The following is a 26,789-nucleotide window of genomic DNA, read 5'->3' on the forward strand; positions in this document are numbered from 1 at the left end:
ACATAGGGTTATTCTACGCCAGTGATTCCCAAACAGGGTGCCTCCAGCTGTTGCTAAACTCCCAGCATGCCTGGAAAGTCAGTAGCTGTCTGGACATGCTGGGAGTTGTTGTTTTGCAACAGCTGGAGGCTCCGTTTTGGAAACACTGCCATACAATACGTTTTTTTTATTTATTTGGGGACAGTGTAAGGGGGTGTATATGTAGTGATTTACCCTTTAATATGTGTTAGTGTAGTAGTGTAGTGTTTTTAGGGTACATTCGCACTGGCAGGTTACGGTGAGTTTCCTGCTAGGAGTTTGCGCTAAATTCGCTGCAGCTCAAGCTTCAAGCAGGAAACTTACTGTAAACCTGCCTGTGTGAATGTACCCTGTACATTCACATAAGGGGGGGGGGGGGGCAAACCTCCAGCTGTTTTAAAATTACAACTCCCAGCATGTACTGACAGACCCTGCATGCTGGGAGTTGTACTTTTGCAACAGCTGGAGGCACACTGGTTGGAAAACCTTCAGTTAGGTTCTGTTACCTAACTCAGTATTTTCCAACCAGTGTGTCTCCAGCTGTTGCAAAACTACAACTCTCAGCATGTACTGATCGCAGGGCATGCTGGGAGATGTAGTTATGCAACAGCTGGAGGTACGCAACTACAACTCCCAGCATGCTGAGACAGCTGTTTGGGCATGCTGGGTTTTGCAGTTTTGCAACATCTGGAGGTCTACAATTTAGAGACCAGTGCACAGTGATCTTCAAACTGTGGCCCTCCAGATGTTGCAAAACTACAAATCCCAGCATGCACAGACAGCAAACTGCTGTGTGGGCATGCTAGGAGTTGTAGTTTTGCAAGATCTAGAGAGCTACAGTTTGGAGATCACTGTGCAGTGGTCTCTAAATTGTAGACCTCCAGCTGTTGCAAAACTACAACTCTCAGTATGCCCAAACAGCTGTCTGGTAGTTGTAGTTTTGCAACATCTGGAGGGCTACAGTATAGAGACCACTGTATAGTGGTCTCAGACTGTAGCCCTCCAGATATTGCTAGGCAACTCACCGGCTTCCGTAGGATCCAGGGAGCCAGCTGCACAACATCACCGTCCGCCGATCACCGTCGCCCGCAGCCTCCGCAGATCGGTAAGTGACCTTCGGCGCAGGTCCCTGTCGGTTTCCCCGTTCTGCCCCGTCTATTGTGGGTGGGCAGAACGGGGAAACCGAAAGTAACCCCCGCCCCCGATCTGCTATTGGTCGTTGCGTCTATGTGACCAATAGCAGGGATAGGAGGGGTGGCACCCCTGCCACCTCACTCCTATCCCTTCAGGGGGATCGTCGGTGTCTTGAACAACCACGATCCCCCTTATATTCCGGGTCATCATGGACCCGTAATTACCCAGAATCGCGCAAATCGCAAGTGTGAATTCACTTGCGATTTGCCGCGATCGCCGACATGGGGGGGTCTGATGAGCCCCCTAGGCATTTGCGCGGGGTGCCTGCTGATCGATATCAGCAGGCCCCCCAGTTCGATCCCTGCCCGCTGCACGGCAGGGACCGAAATTCCCACGCCCGTACATGTACGTCATATACGTACCAGGGTCCCATGACATACCGGTACGACATGTGTCCTGAAGAGGTTAAAAAATCTTAATCTAGTACTTATCAGCTGCTGTATACTACAGAGGAAATTCTTTTCTTTTTGGATCTCTTTTCTGTCACGACCACAGTGCTCTCTGCTGACACCTCTGTCCATTTTAGGAACTGTCCAGAGCAGGAGAAAATCACCATAGCAAACATATGCTGCTCTGGACAGTTCCTAAAATGGACAGAGGTGTCAGCAGAGAGCACTGTGGTCATGATGTCAGCAGAGAGCACTGTGGTCATGACAGAAAAGAAATCCCAAAAGAAAATTATTTCCTCTGTAGTATACAGCCTTTAATAAGTACTGGAAGGATTAAGAATTTTTAATAGTAGTAAATTACAAATCTGTTTTACTTTCTGGCAACAGTTGATTTTCTGGTATTTGAGTACTTTTTGGCAAAACTAAAGAATAGTTTAAAACACAGAAAAAGCTGCAAATTTGTCCATTATAGTTTTTTTTTTTTTGTGCCAGTTCCATTCCTGGTTTGGCAACATTTATTTTTATTTTTTTACTAAAATAGTGTGTGAGCCCAGCCTAAAACAAAACTTTTTCCACAAAAATAAGCTAATATATGGCTATTTTGTAGAAAATGTTTTCCCTAAAAAAAATAAAATTGGTGGTGTCCGTAAAGGGTTAATGTTATTGCCAGTGTACGTCCTGTGTGCATGACAAATAATACAAATATCCATACCTGTAACCTCCGAAGTGAACATCCCCCCCCCCCCATGGCTTCCTTGCTGCACATCATAAATCAGCCAGCAGATGGAGCTCTTTCAGAGCTGCTGTCACAATGCTTCTCGTCTGCTTTGTACTCGCTGCACAGTAAAGGAGCCTCATTGACGTGCACGGGGTTTTGGTGCAATGCGAATTATCTCTCAAGTCATTATTGAGTTAGTGCTGTCGGGCTGAGCAGGGAGCTCACACACAGCTACAGTGTGCTATCCCCATAACAACATGCACTAATCCTCCTCTAATAGCACAGTAGCAGTAGGGGGAGCCCAGGCTGCATTTGGCAGCACCACCCCCTGCTTGTGTCTGATAACACTGCCATGCATTGCTCTCTACGGGGAGGGAGTTCTCTATGACAGGGGATACCTGCTCTTCAGTTATCCTCGCCTTCTAAGTGTACAGCTCAGTGCAGGACGTATGTCAGGCTGGAGAGGCTGCTGAGCACCACAGCAGCACATTCTTTGGCTGGGGAAGAATTACCTTCAATGTAACAGTACAGTGAGATACTAAGACTGATTGGCTCCACTTATTTGGGGTTAAGCAAACCAGGAAGTATTTATTGAAAGAGGAACCGAGAACGGAGAAGAGGAAGGGGCACTGTAAGGTTAACTCTTGCTGTGTGCTTGACATCTGAAGTCTTACTTGTTGCCATGGCTCGTGAGAATGGAGAGAATAGCACCTCCTGGAAAAAGCAGGTTGAGGACATAAAGAAGATTTTTGACTTCAAGGAGGTTCTTGGCTCGTAAGTACAGAATTGTGTTGAGTGGTACAATGTGTGAGTGGTGGAGGACAGTTATGTGGTACATGTAGTGGTGGAGGACAGTTATGTGGTACATGTAGTGGTGGAGGACAGTTATGTGGTACATGTAGTGGTGGAGGACAGTTATGTGGTACATGTAGTGGTGGAGGACAGTTATGTGGTACATGTAGTGGTGGAGGACAGTTATGTGGTACATGTAGTGGTGGAGGACAGTTATGTGGTACATGTAGTGGTGGAGGACAGTTATGTGGTACATGTAGTGAGGGAGGACAGTTATGTGGTACATGTAGTGAGGGAGGACAGTTATGTGGTACATGTAGTGAGGGAGGACAGGGATATGGTACATGAAGTATGTGAGAGCAGAGGTGTTTAATTACATAAAGTGCGAAAGGTCCTTGGTTTAGTCAAGTGCATGAAGTGAGGGAGGACAGTGGTGTGGGACATGAAGGAAGGACAGCAGGGTGGAAAATGCAGGGAGGACAAAGGTTGGTAAAGGAAGGAGGACAGTTGGGTGGTAAATGAAGAGCAGGCAGTGATATGATAAATGGAGGGAGGACAATGGTGCTCTATATACTTGAAATGAGAGAGGGCAGTACATTAGGTGGATAAAGGAGGACACTGGTACATGAGGTGAGGAAGGGCAGCTATGTGTGTTATCTGAAGTAAGGAAGGACAGTGGTGTGGATCGTGAGAAAGGACAGTGATGTGGTGCTTGAGGTGAATAAGGACAGTGGTATTGTACCTGAGGTGAGGAAGGAAAGTAGTGTGGTACCTGAGGTGAGAAAGGACAGTGATGTGGTGGTACCTGAGATGAGAATTTATATCTGTGTGGTACTTGTGCTGAGGAAGGACAGTGGTGTGGTACCTAAGATGAGTAAGGAGAGTGGTATTGTAGCTGAGGAAGGACAGTGGTGTGGTACCTAAGATGAGTAAGGAGAGTGGTATTGTAGCTGAGGAAGGACAGTGGTGTGGTACCTAAGATGAGTAAGGACAGTAGTGTGGAATTTGATGTGAGTAAGGACAGTGGTGTGGTACTTGAGGTGAGGAGGAACAGGAGTCTGGTATTTGAGGTAAGTAAGGACAGCAGTATTGTACCTGAGGTGAGGAAGGAAAGTAGTGTGGTACCTGAGGTGAGAAAAGACAGTAGTTTGGTACCTGAGGTGAGAAAGGATAGCGGTGTGGTACTTGAAGTGAGGGAGAACAGCAGCGTGGTACCTGAGGTGAGTAAGGACAGCAGTATTGTACCTCAGGTGAGGAGGAACAGCAGTGTGGTACCTGAGGTGAGTAAGGACAGCAGTATTGTACCTGAGGTGAGGAAGAAAAGTAGTCTGGTACCTGAGGTGAAAAGGACATTGGTGTGGTACCTGAGGTGAGAAAGGACAGTGGTGTGGTACCTGAGGGGAGAAAGGACATTGGTGTGGTACTTGAGGTGAGGAGGAACAGCAGTGTGGTACCTGTGGTGAGTAAGGACAGCATTATTGTACTTGAGGTGAGGAAGGAAAGTAGTGTGGTAGCTGAGGTGAGAAAGGACATTGGTGTGGTACCTGAGGTGAGAAAGGACAATGATGTGGTACCTGAGGTGAGAAAGTATATCGGTGTGGTACTTGAGGTGAGGAAGGGCAGTGGTGTGGTACCTAAGGTGAGGGAAAACAGCAGTGTGGTACCTGAGGTGAGTAAGGACAGCAGTATTGTACTTGAGGTGAGGAAGGAAAGTAGTGTGGTACCTGAGGTCAGAAAGGACAGTGGTGTGGTACTTGAGGTAAGGAGGAACAGTGGTGTGGTACCTAAGATGAGGAAGAACAGCAGTGTGGTACCTGAGGTGAGTAAGGACATAGTGTTGTGAGAAAGGATAGTGGTGTGGTACTTGAGGTGAGGAAGGACAGTGGTGTGGTACCTGAGGTGAGGAAGCAGTGTGGGTTGGTACCTGAGGTGAGGAAGGACAGTGGTGGTGCGTGAGGTGAGGAAGTAAAGTGGCTTGGTACCTGTGGCCAAAAAAAACATGGATGTGGTACCTGAGGTGATGAAGGACAGCTGTATGATTCCTGAGGAGAGGAAGGACAGCGGTGTGATACCTGAGGTGAAGAAGGGTCGTGATATGGTACCTGAGGGGAGGAAGACTAGCTGTGTGGTACCTGAGGTGAGGAAGGAGAGTGGTGTGGTACCTGAGGTGATGAAGGACAGCAGTATTTTACCTGAGGTGAGGAAAGATAGTGGTGTGGTCCCTGAGAGTAGGAAGTGGAGTGATGTGGTACCTAAGGTGAGAGAGGGCATCATTGTTTTACCTGAGGTGAGGAAGGACAGTGCTGTGGTACCTGAGATGAGGAAAGACAGTAGTGTGGAACCTGAGATGAGGAAGGACAGTGGTGTGGTACCTGAGATGAGGAAGGACAGTGCTGTGGTACCTGAGATGAGGAAAGACAGTGGTATGGTACCTATGGTGAGTAAGGACAGTAGTGTGGTACCTGAGATGAGGAAGGACAGTGGAATGGTACCTGTGGTGAGTAAGGACAGTGGTATTGTACCTGTGTTGAGGAAGGACAGTGGTATTGTACCTGTGTTGAGGAAGGTCAGTGGTGTGGTGCCTGAAGTGAAAGAAAACAGTTGTGTAGTATATGAAGGAGGGTATAAATTAATGGTGTATAATGTGAGGAGAGCAATATGGTACATGATGTGAGGAATGATGGTGGGTGGTACTTGATGTGGGGGAAGACTGGTTAAAAGTTGGGTTGAGGGAGGGAGGACATTTGTTTGTTACATGGAGAAAAGACAGCCATCTGGTAAATGTAGTAAGGGAGAACATTGGGTTTTGTATTGAGGGAGGGAGCACAGTAGTGTGATACATGGCAGGAGGGAAGATACTTACAGTATGTGGCAAATTAAGTAAGGAAGGACAGTGGTATGAGGTAGAGGGTGAGGGAGGACACTTGAGTAGTACATGGAGTGAGGGAGCATAGAGGATAGTGGTATGGTACATGAGGTCAGAGAGGACAATTGCCTAATAGATAAACTAAGCACATGGTACAGTTATATGGTACATGAAGTGGAAGACATTGATGTGACACATGAAATATATGAGGGCAGTGGGGTTGTACAGGGTGTGAGAAAAGATATCATAATAGTGTAAAAGAGTAATACAGAAAGTGAGTGTGGGAGCACAGTGACGTGGCACATGGAGTGATAAAGATAGCACTATAGTCTAGTATGTGGTGCGAGAAAGACCAGCCATTTAGTATGCAGAATGAAGGAGTATAATGTATGATACGTAGGTTGACAGTGGTATTTTACATGGAATAAGTCAGGAAGTACACAATGTAAGTGACATATGACAGGTCTGTGGCACATGATAAGACAGAGGAAGAGCACTGGTCTGATTGAACTGTCACTGTGTAAGGCAGAGATCATTGCTGACATGTAGTAAATCACAGAACAATTACTGTGTTTAATGCATAAAATATAGACATATTCATGGACGTTTCATTGTGCAGCTGTTGTTTAGTTTAGCACCCTCATTCTAACTTTCAAAGACTAACAATAAGTTATAGTGTACATGATTATTATATAAATAAGATATATCTTAATGTTTTTATGTTATGTTTAATTTTTTAATTCAATATATAATTGTCTTGTCCAGTATGGTAGACTGTTGCATAAAATATATATATATATATATATATATATATATATATATATATATATTTTTGCCTGTTATTTTTTATTTTTTTTTAAGAGTTAAAGAGTGTTGCATGTACTTTACACCAGTACTTTACACAGTGGGCATGGCTTATTTTCTTCTGCAATTTGTTCCACATTTCAACATTTTGTTCCACTTTTTGGTACATAAAGGGGACACAAATGATACAAGTATGAAAGTGATGTAAACAGGTATTCATAAAGAATGACATTTAAAAAAAAATGTGGCACAAAGAAAAATTGAACAGGCAAACAAAAAATTTGCTTCAAACAAACCACTTTGTAATTATTTATGAAAATAAACGGGTAAAAAAAGAGGCTTTATTCAACAAAAGTGCAGCTGTACATACAAGGCACAGGGAGAGCACAGACACCGTCCACAGTACCGGCGTTAGCTATTTCATGCGCTAGGCACACTTCCTCTGACCACTTGGAGTGGTCCGAGGAAGTACACCTAGCGCACAAAATAGCTATTGCCGCTACTGTAGATGGTGTCCATGCTCTCCCTGTGCCATGTATGTACATCTGCACTTTTGTTGAATAAAGCCTCTTCCCCCCCCCCCCGCTGGATATACTGGTGAGTGCCATTCATCTTCTATTTTCATACATGCTGGATTGTTTTTCCTGAATTGTGCACCTGAGGAATCAGAGGGTTTGGCTGGGGTCCAAGTGGATCGTATGTCATAGGGGGATTATACACCTGACTATGCAGTGCCGAGTGCTGTTTCTTTCATAGACCCTTTCTAATTATGCCCCCCCATTGTTGCAATCCATGCACACCTACTAGATCAGTGAGAGTTCCAGCAGTTGTCATAGATGTCATATTTAATAAATGTATTATCAATTGGGAACATATCTTGGCTGCTGCATGGAGAGCATTAACAAGCCATGTATTTACATAAATATAACACATACCAATACATTAATAAAGACTATTTTACAAGTAAAATTATTTGTTTTTCCACTGCAGACAACTAAACATTTGCTTTCAGTTTCCATTCTAGTTTCTGTTTAAATCCAAGAATGTATATCCACTGAAAGCATCAGGAAACATAACTTTTATTACTTTTGCTTAACCATAAAGAAGAGTGAAAATTAAAATCTATAGAAAGTAAAGCAGTCAGATTAGGGATTTTTTTACACTTCTCCATGTTCTAAAGCCATAGAAGTGAGCTCTATCACAAACTGTTGTGAAGGGTGAGTACAAACATGCTACATGCGGCTTATGCCGCAGATGTACTGAACGTTACCCATTTTCCTTCACAAATCTATCAGCTAATCCTCAGATCCTTAGTAGAGAACTATTTTGTGTCTTTTGGCCACTCTATTCATTCACTATTGTACTTTCTGAACAGCACTGTGTGGAGTTTTTAAAAACATTATTTATCTGTCCCATTGCCTCATGACTCTGAAACATAAAAGATTTTTTATAGGTGACACTGTCAAGTTTATGCCATTCTGCCCTTCTGCTACTCTGCTGAATAGGGATACTTTCCAAGGGCAAGCTCACTCCTATACCTTTACAACATAGAGAATAATGAGGAATTCCTAGTCTAACTATAGATTTTACACTCATTTTATTCTTAATTTTACTAAAAATAATGCAAGTATTGATTTAGGGTCTCAAGCCTTTAGTGAATATACATTTATAGACAAAACCCCTTTTCTTGAAAGAAGAATTTGTCTTCATCTTCCACTATTTTTTTTTATTTTATTTTTTTTAACATGTTATAATAATTTGGAAAAACCAGTGCATGCATTTAGGTTTAATAATAATCTTATTTTTCTCACATTGCTTTGAATATTGTTTTTTTTTCTGTCTTTAAGTAAATATAATGCAAACAAAAAAATACTCTTAGCCGAACATTAAATAATCAATTAAATACAAATTAGCAAATTGTTGTTAACTTTGGACAGTGATTGGGGACATTTGCTTACTGTAACAACTTTTTCCATACGTATTGGCCCGTGTACTGTAAAAGCCTTTTAGTGATAACTAAACTATATACAAACTTTATCTGTATGACTAATCGTACTAAAGTTGTCACAGTAAGTTTGTCAGCAGAAGCATGGCTGTAAAGAAATGTTTTCTTGGAAAATATGAATTCATGCTTTTTTCTGCCGCAATTGTGTTACATTTGGACTTTCCCATTTGATGGTGATGATATCACATACAGTTTCTTCACAATGTGATTGTAACAGAACCCCATACTATTTTAAACACATTAGTATGTTATTGCTTTTATTTGACAAGATTTAAAACTTGAACCAGGTGCATTGCCTATAGTGTTAGAGAAAGCGTGATGTGCTGCAAAATAAATTGAATAAACAGAAAGCAGAAATACAGCCCCTGGGAGTCGTGCTTGCTTCTGGCTTTGCTTCTCCAGGTACCATGGAAATAAATACTTTGGTGTGTTTCCAAATCACTGTCTGAGATTAGAAGGGGATAAAGTATGCCTTTACTGGGACGCTCATAGCCATTAGTTACTGACATTAACCTCTAATAAAGCAGGTGTGCAGGTTATTGTAGCACCACCCTGTGCTCTATAGCTGGTCTAGCTAGGATTCTCTCATCCAACCAATAAAAGGAGGACACTGTGCAAAATCTAACGGTCCCTCTAATGAGCGCCGTTCTGTGATACAGGAAGTCAATTGGCGCTTGTTTACTTTCATTTTCACTTGCCAATTATTAGGAGGGTTTTATCGAAGAATCGTTCTTACAATTGTTCATTCATACTCCTTCCTCTGATAGCCAAGCATTGTTGGCAGCAGGTTCTCTGTTTGCACAGGCAAATGTGTCACTGATAAATAATGATTTTGATGTCCACATGAAAAATGCAATTAGCCAACAAATGTGTGTTTGCTTGTTTCTCAGCTGATCAATGTGATGTTTACACTGGGCAATGATCGGAACAAATGTTCATTGAAACAGTCAATCGGCCATCAATTGCCCATGTAAGTGTAAAACCACTTATATGGGCAAGTGATGGTCGATTGACTGTTACTATGAACATTTGCCCCTTTCTGATTTTCTGCTTGTCCTTTTTCATTACTTACTTCAAATCCAAATAGGTGCTTGAGCTACTTATCTGTTTTGACTCCCTCTGAACCTCGTCTGAATCTCTGACCATCTATGTTTCCTAGTCTTTAGGGATTCTGTCATCTCTATTTTCTGCTAAGAGCTACAGACATGGTTGGGTAACAGTTAGATTTTAAACGCAAATTTTACTTTTCCTAGAACTGATGGTGGTTGACAAATTTATAAAATCACCTTTTTTATTTCCACTCCAAGTGTCAAAGATGAGCTACTAACCTCTTAAGGACCCATGATGTAAGTGTACGTCCTGAGTCCGCTCCTGTTCTATAACGCGGGGCCACAAAAACAAATGTGGTATCGCCGCGTGTGGAAATGCCCGAATTATAAAAATATATTGTTAATTAAACCACACGGTCAATGGTGTACGCGCAAAAAAATTCTAAAGTCCTAAATAGTGATCAATAAGTCCTATCAATACTAAAATGGTACCACTAAAACTGAGCCCTCATACTGCCCCATACGCGGAAAAATAAAAAAGTTATAGGGGTCAGAAGATGACAATTTTAAACTTATAAATTGTCATGCATGTAGGTATGATTTTTTTCAGAAGTATGACTAAATCAAACCTATATAAGTAGGGTATCATTTTAATCGTATGGACCTACAGAGAAGGTGTAATTTTTACCGAAAAATATACTGTGTAGAAACGGAAGCCCCCAAAAGTTACAAAATGGCGTTCTTTTTTCTCAATTTTGTCTCACAATGATTTTTTTCCCATTTCGCCATATATTTTTAGGTAAAATGACTGATGTCATTACAAAGTAGAATTGATGGGGCAAAAAATAAGCAATCATATGGATTTTTAGGTGCAGCAGAAAGAGTTGAAAGAGTTGTGATTTTTTAAAGGTAAAATGCAAAAACGGAAAAACCCCGGGTCCTTAAGGGGCTAAAGTCCTACAGCCTGGCATGCCCCTTCACTCTCTTTTTTATACCCCCAGCCACCCCTTAAATCAAGTACATTGCCCTATATGTCAATTAAAGAAGTTATTCAGTCTAAAAAAACATTCCCTATCTGCAGGATATTGGATAAGTGTCAAATCATGGGTGGGGAATCCCATCGCTTTGCCTTAGCCACCTCTTTATGCTGTGGTCGACACTGCTCTTTTCATGAAGAGAGCCAAGCACCAAGCAGGAGAAATTTGGGGACACCCCTCGATCTGACACTTATACTGCATATAGGGGATAAGGAGATGCTGGGGTGTAAGGTCATGCAAGGAGGCATGCCAGGCCGTGGCTTTTAGGCAGCTCGGTTCTGCCTCCTCGACACTTGGCTGCGAAATAAAAAGGCGATTTGATATATTTGGCAACCACCAACAGATCCTGGAAAGGTACAGTTTGCTTTTATATCTTAACAGCTATCCAATGGAGTCTGCAGCTCATAGCAGCAAATACAGCTGGCAAATAAGCTTTTTGCCAGTTTGTGTAAATAGTATGTGTGCTTCATTTTAACATATTTCCCCATTCCTACCCTGGCTAATATTTGACTACATTTGCTGTATCCTTTGGCAACCAAGTACCGTAGTTCTAGATAATAAAAAAAAACACAAAATAGTTTTTATTCTTACCTTTATTGTAATTCAGGTCTGCCTGATCACATAATGAAGTAAGCTGTAGAAAGAATGTGTAGGTTCAAGTTTAGAAATGCGGAGTTCTTAATAAAAGTCTTGTCTCATCAAATGAAATGGGCTATGGGGTGATCATTCTCTGATTCTTTCAATGTGCCCAGTAATGCCAATAACAGCTTTTTAATTCTGGCTACCTCAGAAACTTCAGGGATGTGAATATAAGTAAACTTACAGGTAGAGTTTCTATAAGATAAAAAAATTATACTGTATTACATTTGTGAAGTTTAGAAAGCATTCACACCCCTAGACAAAAGACATGAAAAGAAGAATAAAAATATACATTGTTTAATTTATTGCGTTGCTGGTTGTATTCTCACTACTTGAAAACTCAAAATAAAAAAATAAAAATGTAACTTTTTTTTAATTAATAAAAAAACTTAAAAACTTTTGGACCTCTCAAAAGCTTTATCAAAATGGGCTTCATTACATTTTTAAATTGTTTTGTTTCAACTGGCTGTTCTTTGCTGTTAATGCTTTATTTAGTTAACAGGTGGACTAATGCTTTCTCAGCTTCTCGTACAGTCTGCGGTTATCATTGTAACCCTAGAAGCAGGAGATTAAACAAACAATATTTAACTTTTTAAAAGCAGGAAATGAGTATGGGACAAACAACTTATTTTAAACAGCTGTCACATTAACCCTTTCTGTCCTTCTGTACCCATGAGTTGGTGTCTTCTCCAGCTTACTTTACATAGAAACTTCCTCTAAAACAACAGATCTCTTTAAATGAGGGTAGCGATTAGATATCTTAGTATCGGCAAGCAGGTGGATGTTATTGTAAAATTCCTCTTCACTGATTAGCCAAGAAGGATCATATGACTGGTTCATGCTACCTTTACAAGAACAAAACGCATTCATTCAATGCACCTAATATCCCGCTGTCATTAAAACATATGACATACGCCTTACTTTAACAGTTTGATAGAATTAGTCCTGAGAATACAGTAAAAAAGGGGAACAGTTGGGCTGTGTTCACGCTATGAAGAAGATTTATAAAAAACAGTTGCCCAAAGCAACCAATCAAATCACTTATTTAATTAAAAAAATAACCCTGAACCACTACCCACCTCCAGTGACACATGCACAGGGGACAGAAAAGATGACACTGCTCTCAAAGCGGCTCTAATGTTGGCACAGAGAACAGCGAATAATAATAAACCTTTAGTTGGTGCAACTTTTTAATTTCTGTCTTAACCTTGGTCCTGGGTAAAGTTCATTTAGCCCATTTTCGACCACCTTTACTGTCCTTGCAGTTACAGTTGCCTAGTGTTACACCTACAGGCTAATGGAGTATCCAGGAAGGGTTAGATTATTTATAAAGATTTATAAAAGCCTTTTATAAAAGGGGCTCACCATCTAGGTAGAGAGTGAGTGCATTTCCCATACCAGGGAGTTGCTCAACACTGTGTTGTGGCATAAATATTGTTGCTATCTTAGTCCTATGGTTTTTATTGTATACAATGAACGATTTGAATTTTCAGTGATAACCATTTTTTGTACAAACTTTAACTAATCTTTTTTTTTTTGTTTGTTATTTGCTTGGGTAAGAATGCATGTGACAGATAGTATACAGTGGCATCCATCATCCAGAGGCTATTATGGCATTGTTTCACTTTATATGCCATGAAAGCTCATGAGGTATATATTATATGGAAATCATGATAGCCTATAGGTGATTTTGCTGTATGGCATCCACCACAGCCTCCATTTAACATATACATCAGGAGCTTTTCCCAGAGAACACACTTAACAAAAAACAATTGATGTGAACACTCCTTAAAGGGGTTCTCCGGCCCTAAGACATCTTATCCCATTTGGATAGGGGATAAGATGTCTTAGGGCCGGAGTACCCCTTTAACCCCATAACGACGCAGGACGTAAATGTACGTCCTGGTGATGTGGTACTTAACGCACCAGGACGTACATTTACGTCTTGAGCATAACCGCGACCATCGGAGCGATACCGGCATCATGCGCGGCAGGTCCCGGCTGTGAATCGCAGCCAGGGACCCGCCGGTAATGGCGGACACCCGCGACCCTGCGGATGCCTGCCATTAACCCCTCAGATGCCGTGATCAATACAGATCACGGCATCTGCAGCATTGCGGTCACTTAACAGGATGATCGGATCGCCCACAGCGCTGCTGCGGTGATCCGATCATCCTTCACGGCAGACGGAGGTCCCCTCACCTGCCTCCGCTGTCTTCCGGGAGTCTTCTGCTCTGATCTGCCTTCCCACAGACCAGAGCAGAAGATGACCGATAACCCATAGCACTGAACAGGATTAGCAATCGAATGGTTGCTATAAATAGTTTCCTATGGGGACTATAAGAGTGTAAAAATAAAAGTAAGAAAAGTAAAAAAATTAAGTAAAAAAAATGTGAAAAACCCCCTCCCCCAATAAAAACGTAAATTGTCCCATTTTCCCTATTTTACCCCCAAAAAGTGTAAAAAAATTATTTTATATACATATTTGGTATCGCCGCATGCGTAAATATCCGAACTATTAAAATAAAATGTAAATGATCCCGTACGGTGAACGTCGTGAACGTAAAAAAAAAAATCCAAAATAGCTGCTTTTTTTTTTATAACATTTTATTCCAAAAAAAATTTATAAAAAATTTAATAAGTTTTGTATAAGCGAATATGGTATTAATAAAAAGTACAGATCACGGCACAAAAAATGAGCCCTCATACCACTGCTTATACAGAAAAATGAAAAAGTTATAGGTCTTCAAAATAGGGGGATTTTAAACGTACTAATTTGGTTAAAAAATTTTTTTAAGCGCAACAGTAATAGAAAAGTGTATAATCATGGGTATCATTTTAATTGTATTGACCCAAAGAATAAAGAACACGTCATTTTTACCATAAATTGTACGGCGTGAAAACAAAACCTTCCGAAATTTGCAAAATTGCCATTTTCTTTTGAATTTCCCCACACAAATAGTATTTTTTTTTTGTTGCGCCATACATTTTATGGTAAAGTGAGTGCTGGCATTACAACGGACAACTGGTCGCGCAAAAAACAAGCTCTCATACTAGTCTGTGGATGAAAATATAAAAGAGTTTTGATTTTTTGAAGGGGAGAAGGAAAAAACGAAAGTCCTTAAGGTCCAAATGGGCTGAGTCCTTAAGGGGTTAAGGGATATGATTGATTGCAATGTATAACTGCTCTACCTTTTGCCTAGCTTAGTTTTTGTAAGTGGGGACTTTGTTGTTAAATGGAATCTGTCAACTCTATATCCTGCTCAGAGCTCAGGTGTCAAGGCGGCATTACTAAGCCACAGCATGCACGTCTTCTCCCTCCCCCATCCCTGTGGGGGAGGGAGACAGTTTTTATGCAGCTCAGCAATGCCTTCTCGACACGTGAGCTCTTTGCATGATATAGAGTTTTATACATTTATATCAAAATGTAAGAGATAAAACATGTATTCCTTGGTAGAAGGTTATTCGAGGACAATGTAAAATACATGATTTAGGAAATCTATTGCTTACTGTATATTACTTACAGATTGCAATTGTTGTGCAGTGTATGTATGTGTATGTGTTGTGAATCGTAGTGTTGTTACTATTTAAGGTCCTACAGTCTGTTGGTTTTTGACATCCTGATTTCTTATCCAGTGAAGCATCTCTTGTTTATATTTGCCTGCACTTTGCACATCATGCTCTGTGTATCTGTAATTCACTCTGACTTCACTACATTGCCTAGAGCTGACTAATCATTGAAGAAAAAAACAGGCATGCATCAGAAGTTGAGTGGATAGGGGTTTTTGCTTTTTTTGCTTGCAGATAAATGTACCCTTCCTTCTAAAGGTATATGCATGTCTTTCCTGTTCATTGCAAACACGTTTTACTTTTGCTGTTATTAGTTTCAACAATAGGATATACTTTAACATTCTATATAAAGCATAATGTTTTTGCACCCTATAAAAAAAGTTTTTATGTATATTTAAAAAATTCTGATATTCTGAAGATCCTATGAAAATGCCTTATTTTCTGCACTGTTTCAGTGACTTAAGTTGAATTAAAATACCCCAGTATGGTGCATTTACACAGTGCATCACTTCATTGAAATCACATGCATTTAATAGTTACACAGCACTTCTAACAGCTTATTTAATACACAATACAATTATTGACCAAACACAAATTACTTGAAACTTTACAAAACCAAAAGATAAAAAAGTAGAAGTAGCATCTGTTCTTTATTTTATCAAATATATTATGATTCACACCTTATTTTGGCTTAAATGATAGGGTCACATGTGCCGTATTTTGCTAGATTTTCTGCAGCTGATTTTGCTACCCATTGACTTCAATGGGTAGGAAAATATGCACCAGCAAATACACAGCAAAAGACAGCATGTACCTTAAACTGCACAGTATAAGAGCACCCTCAGGTTAATTGTGTTTTGTCAGTTAAATGTAGCATGTATTAATTCAGTTGTCAGCTGTACTGTGTAACTAAAAAATAAGGTGGTAATTTATATTTGATATACACTGTGTATTTTTCTTTGAATTATCACAAAATTTGGAAAAATCTGCAAAGTGTACTTTATAGAAATATATAATGTATTTAGATGCCACATGGTCGGGGTGGGGGGTGTTTGCTGTTATTTATGTACTATCACGCAAAGTCCACAAGTCGTCATACTAATAATAAATGACGCATTGGGAAAACCAGTCTATCCATAGCCATAGCAACATATGTAGCACAAAAAACTAAGCAATTTTTTCCCCAAAATCTTTTATTGACAGAAGATGCGAGTAATACTATAGTAAGACATATCAGATATACTTACAATGCGAGGAGGCAAAGTATATACATACATTCTTTTGGTGGATAGAATGCATCATCCATCCATTTTACTTATTTTTGCAAAACATATACGAACAGTCTAGTTGTTCTCTTGCTGGATATAATGCATCATCCTTCTATTTTGTCATATATATAAAAAATAAATAAAAGGAAACATTAACAATAGAACACAAGTTCAAATAACGGTAAAAATAGCTTGATACTGCAGGTATCATACCATCACTTTGTGACCAGCTGACCTCCTCTAGTCATTAGGAAGGAATTTTTAGAACGCTTACGGTTCCCTTTAGATCCTCCATACCGTACCAAATAGTTAACTCAAAATGTTACATTACATTAATTCTCTCCTCCTGAAATAAGACCTGCTCAATAAATGTACGGCAGGTCCAGAAGAAAGAATTGAACCTTTAATCAGCATCTTTAAGAAGGTAGAGATTACTTCTATCAAAAATGGTAATGATAACAGTAGTGAGTGAACTCCTTTAAAAGAAACAGTGCCTAAAGTGGAATCAGAGATGGACAGTGGCATATAGTGGAGAACATTACCAAGTGGGCTTGGGTCAACTTTCCATATACAGGAAAGAACCTCGTGCAGCTCTTGCCACAATGCTAGAGAGGGCAGAACCAGATGTAGTGTAGCAAGTTAGGCTTCAGGAGGCCACATTTGGGACATGATCAGAGATAATGTAAGGTTGCATTTTTATGAGAAAGATTAAAAGCATACATGGCCATTTGTAGAAGACACAAATATATCTCACGCCATTGTTCACAAAGTGTTGAAGACCTGACAAGATGGAGCCCAACAATAATTTGGGTTGGACCGAGTGCCTTTTTTTTTTTTGATGCAGTACTGTGTAAGAGCGCCATTAACATTCTATTCCATAACAAGAAAAGTAGATTGCCAAATTAATACCATCTATTTAAGTGCCGAGACGGGTGTAGTAACAGAAGTAATAACTCACTTTTTTACACAGGTCCAGTGATGGAGCTATTCATTTCTAGGGATAGGTTTCCAATGGATTTACGAAGTGAGCAATCTTGTAACTCTGAACTGTAGTGCAGGGTACTCCTTCCCTAGATACACTTAAAGTAAAACAACAAAATATATAAAAGCATTGCTTTATTGCAAAATAATTTTGTAAAAATAAAGGTATGCAGTGCATATTCAGTATGTTTTTTTGCAGATGTCAATGAGGAGTTGGCATTTCTGTGACCTACATCAGTTCTATATTGTAATATCATCATTTATAGCTGAAGGCTACTGTGTTCCTGTCTCTGGTCAGCAGCAGTTTATTGTTCATGTTGAGCTTTGGGAATGTCAAATTGATTAAATCAAGTTTATAGCTCGATTGCTATGAAGGTATTATTTTGGAAGCTGATGGAGAGGTCACTGGATGTATTTATGTGTTTATCTATTTACAGACAAGTTATGCTTGTTTTCATCATCCTAGATTTTGATGGGAAAATTGTGTGTAACAGTTTGCTTTATCTTTACTTATCACTTTTTCAAAGAGGCATGCTGTTCATAAGTGATACTGTATAGATCAGTGGTGCTGTGAATATTCTCATTTCACATTTTCCATATGACTCATCCTGCCTCATAATAAGTTATTAGATCACCAGATTTTCTACCTTGGATCACTTTTGGAAGGTGCCGACCACTGCATACTGTAAAAACCAGCTGTCACGTTGGGCAGGGAATTTTGAGGCCCTATTCTTACCCAGACCACGGTCTCTAACTATTTAACAATCCAACCTAGGTAGCAGACTCTCAACTGTGCGACGGTATTTGAGCTGGACTAAAGTGCAGAGGCATCACAAGTCAAAACAACAAACAAAACAGTGAAAGTAAGGGAAACAGGTCAGAACACAAAGGGTTAACCAATAGTACTGGCAAGCAGAGTACCTATACTGAGAGGAAGTACAAAACACAAGCAAAAAGACAAGTTCGGGTAATAGTACACAAGAGTAAAACAGCAACAAGTACAGACACAACTCAAGAAAGACAGGGCAAGGCTAAAATCAAGACAAACAAGTTAGAACTCCATATAAAGAGCCCCACCGGAATGCTGAGGAGGAAACTAGATACCTAGCCACAGCAGCTGATTGGTCCAGTGCTTGTAACTCCCCATTGACCAGAGAGCAGCATGCACAGCCTGGCCAAGTGCGATCGTTACCCTGATATTTTGAAGATGCCTCTACTCAGTTGATTAGTCATTGTCAAAGTAGCTCAGATCCTTATGCTTGACAATTTTTCCTGCTTTAAAAACACAAACGTTTAGGACTTACTGGGATATCCTGGCGTAGTTATGTCAGCACCAGTCTTAAAGATTTGGATGGGTGGAATCTACTTTGGTTCATTTTAGTTCTACTGGACCTTAATGCCTCAATCATGCCACTGAATTAAGTTGACTGTAATAGAACATTCTTAGAGGAACATGGGATAGACTATGAGTGTCTGCAAGGGGAAGCCCTATAAAAATTTAATTGGCGATTTTCTGGCTCTATGAGTGAGCTTCTAGCCATGGCAATGACTGAGGGACTCTGAGTGCTCCTTGTGTCTGTCTTGCTCTATTGCTCTATGGGGGGATTAGCTTACCTACCACATGCAGCTTGGCTCCTTTAAAAATGTTGTTATCCTCTGCCAGAGCCCAGTGTCGGCGGTGACTCAGCCACACACCAGCCTATAGTGATGACTGTAGTGATTTACCTCGGCATCAAGCAGGGGCAGAAACAGATCAGCAGAAAAACTGCAGCCTGCAGCATCGACATCATGTCTGCCCCTTGAGTAACAGACAGTCTCCCACACTGTCAGTGGTCTCCACTCCAAATCTGCTTTCAGCCAGTAACTGTGAAGTAGCCAAGCAGTCAGACCTACAGGTATGTTAATGCACTCAGACTCAAAAGTCAAAGGTAAATAACTAGGTGCACTCATACTCAAAGGTACATAACTGGATAGATTAAGATCATATGTCAAACAATTATGCCAACCTGAGCCCATATATGTTTATATATCTTGTCTTTAGAGATGAGCGAACTTACAGTAAATTCGATTCGTCACGAACTTCTCGGCTCGGCAGTTGATGCCTTTTCCTGCATAAGTTAGTTCAGCTTTCAGGTGCTCCCGTGAGCTGGAAAAGGTGGATACAGTCCTAGGAGACTCTTTCCTAGGACTGTATCCACCTTTTCCAGACCACCGGAGCACCGGAAAGCTGAACTAATTTATGCAGGAAAAGTCAGCAACCGCCGAGCCGAGAAGTTCGTGACGAATCGAATTTACTGTAAGTTCGCTCATCTCTACTTGTCTTAGACTCAGTCTCATACATTTCTGATGTTGAATCATGTATACATTTATTAGCGTTAACATAAAAACTGATTGAAAATTGCTACAAAACTTAAATCAGGCAATGGCAGCTTTCTTCTTCTGTTAAGCATCTGGTCTCTCAAACCTTTGTATGCCTGTGCTTTATGTGATACTGACTATACTTAATGATACTGTCAAAAAAAGTTGGAGCATAGATGACATTAAAATTATGCCCCATCCTCCCAACACCGAAAAAAATTTCTGCGGGCCCTTACTGCTTTAATCTATCATCATATGCCTCTAATTTCATATTTTTTCTCTTTTCTCTACCCAAAGTTTTGCTTCCTCGGGAAGACAGTTTTACACATGTTTACAACACATCCTTCTAGTATTACACTGTACAGGACTGCTTGCTGCTCCATAGCTTCTAGGATGCATGCATAAATCCTATGCAGGGCTGGTGCAAGGATTTTTGCCACCCTAGGCGAAAGCTAATTTTGCCACCCCCTTGACCCTGCCCACTGGCTCCACCCTTTGATACGCCCCACCTTACTACTGGGGTGACACCCTGTAACAAACCCCCTTCTCATGTAATCACCTTACTATTGGGGTGACACACTGTAACAAACATCCTTCTCATGTAATCACCTTACTACTGGGGTGACACACTGTAACAAACCTCCTCCACATGTAATCACCTTACTACTGGGGTGACACCCTGTTACAAACCCCCTTCTCATGTAATCTCCTTACTACTGGGGTGACACCCTGTAACAAACCCCCTTCTCATGTAATCTCCTTAATACTAGGTAGACACACTGTAATAACCCTCCTTATGTAATTACCTTACTACTGGGGTGACAAACTGTAACAAACCTCCTCCTCATCTAAACACTTTATTACTGGGATAACACACTGTAACAATCCTCCTCCTGATGTGATGACCTTACTACTGGTGTGCAGAATGCAGAGAGGCACCCCTATGAAGAGGGCGCTCTAGGTGGCTGACTATTTTGCCTATAGGCAGAACCAGCTCTGATCCTATGTAGTGTTTAGTGTATAAGTGAAACTTAGTCAATTTGCATAACATTTCCTTTGTCATTTTGACATTCTAATTTGTTGAAATATCAGCTTTCATTTTTGAATTCCTTATCTAACAGATTTTGCTATCAGGGCTGGATTATATTACAAAACAGAATGTTAGTGACATTATTTTTCTCCTGTTATATAGATTTGCTGTTGGTTACAATAAATAACCAAGCAAACATATATAGACATGGATATCACAACTAGAGGAAGACTTTTTGAAATTAATTGTTACATTTTATTTGGAACTGATAATGGTGTGCAGTAGGTTCTCTCAATGCTTATAACTTGATTTAATTTTAAAGGTTGACCTTCTGTTTTCATCAACATCCCCCATGTTTACAAAAGATAGCACCAGCATGAACTGAAGAGGCTAGGTAACACAATATATTAACCCTTCTGTGGCCAAGGCCTTTAATACCTAACTGTTCACATTAACATTTTTGTTATTTTGGAACTTTAAACAGCAAACATTTGTTTATTTTATACTTTAGCAATGTTTTTATTTTTAGTTGCACTAGTGTGGTTTTCAAATAGCGTTAAAACATTTAGATTCAGGCTTTGTTCACATGGCTGAATGTCTGCGAAATTCTGCTGAAATTTACTGTCCATTGACTTCAGTGGGAATCAGCTGTCCCATTCACTTAGCTGAATTGCTGCCACGAAAATTTTGCAAAAAAAGACCTGTCTTTAGTTTTGCAGAATTCCGCAATGGAATTCCATTGAAGTCAACGGGGCTTTGAATTTCAGCAGAATTCTGTGTTTTGAGAACACAGAATTCCACCGCAATTCCATGCTTCCTGCACTAGGAGTTAGGCTATGTTCACATGACGTAATTTATGCGGACTGTCAGGCTTGAAAATTGCTGACTATTTGGAAATGTAACAGCAGAATGCCATTTAAAGGGGTTCTCCAGTGCTTACACATCTTATCCCCTATCCATAGAATAGGGGATAAGATGCCTGATCGCGGGAGTCCCGCCGCTGGGGCCCCCCGGGATCTTGCACGAGGCACCCCGTTTGTAATCAGTCCCCGGAGAGTGTTCGCTCCGGGCCTGATTACGGACGATCACCGGGCCGGCGGCGTGTGACGTCACGCCTCCGCCCCCGTGTGATGTCATGCTCCGCCCCTCAATGCTAGCCTACAGGAGGGGGCATGGCAGCTATCACGCCCCTGCCCCATAGAGGGGCGGAGCGTGACGTCACACGGGGGCGGAGGCGTGACATCACATGCCGCCGGCCCGGTGGTTGTCCGTAATCAGACCTGGAGCGAACACGCTTCGGGGACTGATTACAAACGGGGTGCCGCGTGCAAGATCCCGGGGGTCCCCAGCGGCGGGACTCCCACGATCAGGCATCTTATCGCCTATCCTTTGGATAACCCCTTTAAACAATTTTTTTGCCTAATTCTGCTTAGAAATTCCACTGTGTAAATGAGGCCTTATTGGGGTGGTCCCCGGCAGCATCTCCCCACCCCACCCGTCTTAATTGAGAGATCTCTCTCTGTTTGGGTATAGAAAGAGATCTATCAATCAAGGCTGGTGGGGTGGCAAGAAGCTGCCAGTGACCACCCAATGACTAGTTCAGGACGAATTTAATATAGGGAAAAATATCCATTGTTTCTTCTGTTTATAGTTATAGTTTATTGTTATATTTATTCTTTCCTGTTATACCAAAGAATAGCAAACACCATAAATAGGAACAGCTGGTCGGCACTGCCTTGCTTATACTCCTCCTACTGGAGACTTAGCGTGTCTCAGGGAAAATATGTCCGGTTGTGCTCTACTGTTGTAATATTCCGAAAACTTCAAATGCAGTCCATAGTAGAAATAAACAGTGGCACTCATCGGGTAGAAAAATTCTGATCTTTATTCCATCTTAGGGTTTATTCACACGTACAGTATTCTGCGCAGATTTGATGCGCAGGATTTCAAGCTATGTTCAGTTTACATTGAAATCTGCAGCAGAAAATCCTTCACATCAAATCTGCGTGTCAAATCTGCACAGAATACTGTACGTGTGAATAGACCATTAAAGCGCAAATGTCATGAGATTTTAGCCCCCTAGACTACTACAATGTTTTTACAGATGTCCATAACATGAGTATAACCATACCTTTATGGGTTTTCCTCCTTCTTTTATAACTTATAAAATACATTTATCCAGTGGTCTTGCACAGTCGGATAGGCGTGGCTTGGGGTTCGCAAAGCCCTGCCGCCGCCACGCCTATCCTCTCCTTTCAGCGCTGGGATCGCTGTGTAGTAAGACATAGCGCATTCACAGCACATACGCCCCTCCTGACTTGCGCGCACCACCGCCCTGCAATGACAGAGCGAGGGCTTGCTCCCACTGCCTATGCGCTCACTGCACAGGTGCAGTACTAGAGGAAAGGAGGGGCGCATGCGCTGCGTCTTACTAAACAGTGATCCCAGCGCTGGAAGGAGAGGATAGGCGTTGCGGCGGCGGGGCTTTGCGAATACCAAGTCATGCCTATCCGACTGTGCCAGACCGCTGGGTAAATGTATTTTATAAGTTATAAAAGGAGGAGGAAAACCCATAAAGGTATGGTTACACTCATGTTATGGACATCTGTAACAACATTGTAGTAGTCTGGGGGGCTAAAAACTCATGACAGTTGTGCTTTAAGGTGCAGGTTACATTAAGTGTCTGTGTCTGTCCGGACAAGGACGCCAGTGTGTTCATTTGATGCAGGTCGACTAGCATAAGATTAAACCACCTGATGCTATTCTTTGGTATTACAGGTATTACAAGGGTATGTTCATGCAGAACAGATTTGCCACAGTGAAGCCATGTTGAGAAAATTGGCAGTGTTTTACAGTAGAAGCAAAATGGATGGGATTTGAAGAACATGACCTGCAGTACAGATTTCAAATCTACTGCAGTAAATTCATTTATGCAGTGGAAATTATGCAGATTTAGTGCAGTTTTTCCTGAATTCAAAATGATTCAGCCATTGCAGATTTTTGCTTTGGAAATGCAGTGGCCACAGCAAAATCTGTGTATTTCAAATACATTGGATCTTTTTCTTGTAAAACATTAACAAAACCTGCACCAAAATCCACAGTGGCAAATCCACAACAGATCCACACCAAAACCTGCATGACTTGGTTCAGATTTTCTTCTATGAACTTCTTTGCAGAACTGCAGCAGATTTTCTGCTTCCGAAAATCCGTAGGAGTAACTTCCCTTTGTGACCAGACACTAATGGCCCATTTACACAGCAGAATTTTTCGAAGTGAAATCCAGCTTAAAAATTAGGATAGGGAATTCTGCTTTATTAAGTTAAAGGGGTAGTCCAGGGAACTAAACCCAAAGTCCATCCTTTCCCTGTCATCAACCTATTCAATTGTTAATTTATTAGCTACATAGAGCAGTTTCCCCTCTTTGTGTGTAACTTACATGCTTGAAGTTAGTGAATGACATCATCCAGCCATCCACTCTGTCTCTGTCCAAATCCCTCTCTGAAAGAAGTGCCCATCCTCCTGAGAGACACAGATCACATGGTTTCTGCCCTGCACTGATGAGTCATACTCCCTTTAGTACTGAGAACTGGGAGGTGTGTGCAGCCTCAGCCAATCAGACACCGAACCTCTCTCTGCTGCACCAAGCAGGAGGGGGAGGGGGCTGGCAGGGCAGAGCTGCAATGATTACTGGGAAATGTAGGCAAGGGGAGGGAGGGATGGCAAAGAATATCAAGCAGCCAGAGAAGACAACAGGGGCAACAGGAGCCATGCATCAGACAGGATGGTTTGCAGGGAACATATCCAGAAAGTGTGGTGGCTTTGGAGCTTTTATCTATCTATCTATCTATCTATCTATCCTTTCCTTGAGCACCCCTTTAACATTGTTGTCAATTGGATTTCCACTGTTTCATTCACACAACAGACTGCAAAAAGAACGAACATGTAAATTCTTTTAGCAGAACCTGCACAGAATTGTATAGCCGTCAATGGAGATGGCACATATCCAAGTGGTCCTTGTGCCTACTGAGATTGTCAGCTGCTGCTGCATACAGCATTTCCTAGCTGAATTTTTTTATGCTGGTGCCATGTAAAAGGGCCCTAAGGCTATGTTCACACAGCGTTGAATGTGGGGAATGTCTGCCCGTAAAACACTTTGCACATTTTCAAGTTCCAACGGGACCATTAGAAATGCGCCATAGACGCAAAAGCAATTAACAGGTTCATTGTTACTGTGGAGGCCGGAATCAAGATTTTCACTGTGTGCATGGTGCAGAAGAATCCCATTAACAATCAATGGGACTCTGTTGCAGCTGAATTTCCAAGTGGATTAACGCCACGGAATTCTGCTCACAAGTTCTGCTGTGTGAACATCACCAAAAGGTACAGCCCTAATTTGCAGAAATGTGAAAATGTCCACACTGAAATCTGCATTTGATGTTGGAGTGGATTTGTGGCTTATTTTCTGCTGTGTATCGCAGTGTTAGTTACACAAATGTAAAAGAAACAAAAGCAAGATTTTCCTATGAATCTCCAGTGATTCCATAGCAAAATCTACAGTACAACACTGCAGATCATTTGTCTTACTTCTTTTTGCTTGTGTGGTGATCAGACAGAATCAACATTCAAACAAATATTCTATACATTTACGCGAGCATTCATGTAATTTTACTTAAACAATTATCTAAGCTTTGGTCAATTGACAAACTTTTTCCACTAAAACCAGTTCCTGAAGAAGTTTATGTAGTAGTCCAGTTGCACCCTAAATTGAATGCCTGGGGGGAAATGGGACTGCAGCTCAGCTAATTGGTGGCTACAGCAATGACCCCCTCAGCCAGTGATAGGCTGAGTGACAGTGTAATGTATTGGACTGTGGCACCAGGAAAAATACATCACACTTCCTCTCAGCCAATCATTGGACTGATCTGCTGTCTGACGCAGCAACTCCCGGCAACCAGTAAGACAACCATACCTGAGGACAGGCAACGATAAATACGTTAAATAGTAAGGGCAAAGCCTGGGCGGGTTCTTCATTAAAAAAAATCTAGCTCGGGAGTACCACTTTAAAGGGTACCTGTCATCAAAAAAAACTTTTGATATATTATAGATTAATGTATGCAGAATAACTTTACAATTGCATGTTATTAAAAAATATGCTTCTTTCTATTTAATTTTCCACTTTGAAGAAATGACCACTAGGGGTCTCCCTACCAGTCCTGGCAGCAAGCATTTCAGACTCATGCTGGAGTCCTAAACACTACCAGCTGCCAGTCTGCTTTGTTCACAAAGGAGAACACTCAGAGCTACCAGCCTGCTTTGTTCACAGTCTGTTTGGCTGTGAACAAAGCAGGCTAGCAGCTCTGAGTGTTTAGGACTCCAGCATGAGTCAGAAATGGTTGCTGACAGGACTGATCGGGAAAAATACAATAGAAAGAAGCATATTTTTCATTAACATGCTATTGGAAAGTTATTCAACATTCATTAATCTAAAATATATCTAAAGTTTATTTGATGAGAGGTACCCTTTAATGTACACCAGCCCTGTAGATGCAGAATACAGGCTGCAAATATTTGAATCATGACAACCTACAGGTAGTATTCAGCTGACATCTAACCACCTAAATCAGAATATTCATAATATATAATTTTAAAATACACTTGGAATTTTTTTTTTAAATATTAGGGATTTTTTAATGCATCTTGCACAATTAACACATTGCAATATAGTTGCAACTGATGAAAATGAAAGGCGTCCTGATTTCTACATCCGAGCCCAGCTTTGAATAAATGTATTGAACGGTGCTTTTCTATTTTATTCCTCTGAGCTTTTTTATGGGCAGCTTATATATTATGCATGGCATAGCACATTTATACAGTATTTGTTTTCTACAAACGAAACTATAGCATGTCTGTAATATGTAATATTTATCAAGTCATCCGGATATGCCTTTTTTTTTATTTGATACTTCAATAGATCTAGTAGTGATATGACCAAAGCTATGCTACATAGAATTCATAAATGGTTTTGAAAAAAAAAACACATTGTTAGAATAGTTTGTTGTAATCTTTGTGAA

General features: G+C 40.9%; 1 protein-coding gene and 1 long non-coding RNA gene across 2 annotated transcripts in view; both read left to right on the forward strand.

Annotated features, from left to right (window-relative positions):
* The first annotated feature begins 2,509 nt into the window (after window positions 1-2,509).
* The window catches only part of CAMK1D (calcium/calmodulin dependent protein kinase ID), a 437,751-nt gene continuing 413,471 nt past the window's right edge, over window positions 2,510-26,789 (forward strand). The window contains exon 1 of the mRNA XM_056573326.1: window positions 2,510-3,093. Coding sequence (XP_056429301.1) covers window positions 3,002-3,093 — 92 coding nt within the window. The 5' untranslated portion in view covers window positions 2,510-3,001. The remainder of the gene's footprint in view (window positions 3,094-26,789) is intronic.
* On the forward strand, window positions 19,000-23,642 carry LOC130368908 (uncharacterized). Its single transcript, XR_008892600.1, has 3 exons — window positions 19,000-19,225; window positions 21,041-21,112; window positions 23,497-23,642. It is a non-coding gene; the product is annotated as an uncharacterized LOC130368908 (long non-coding RNA).

Source organism: Hyla sarda, chromosome 4 (assembly GCF_029499605.1).
Source record: "Hyla sarda isolate aHylSar1 chromosome 4, aHylSar1.hap1, whole genome shotgun sequence".
Taxonomy (NCBI): Eukaryota; Metazoa; Chordata; class Amphibia; order Anura; family Hylidae; genus Hyla; species Hyla sarda.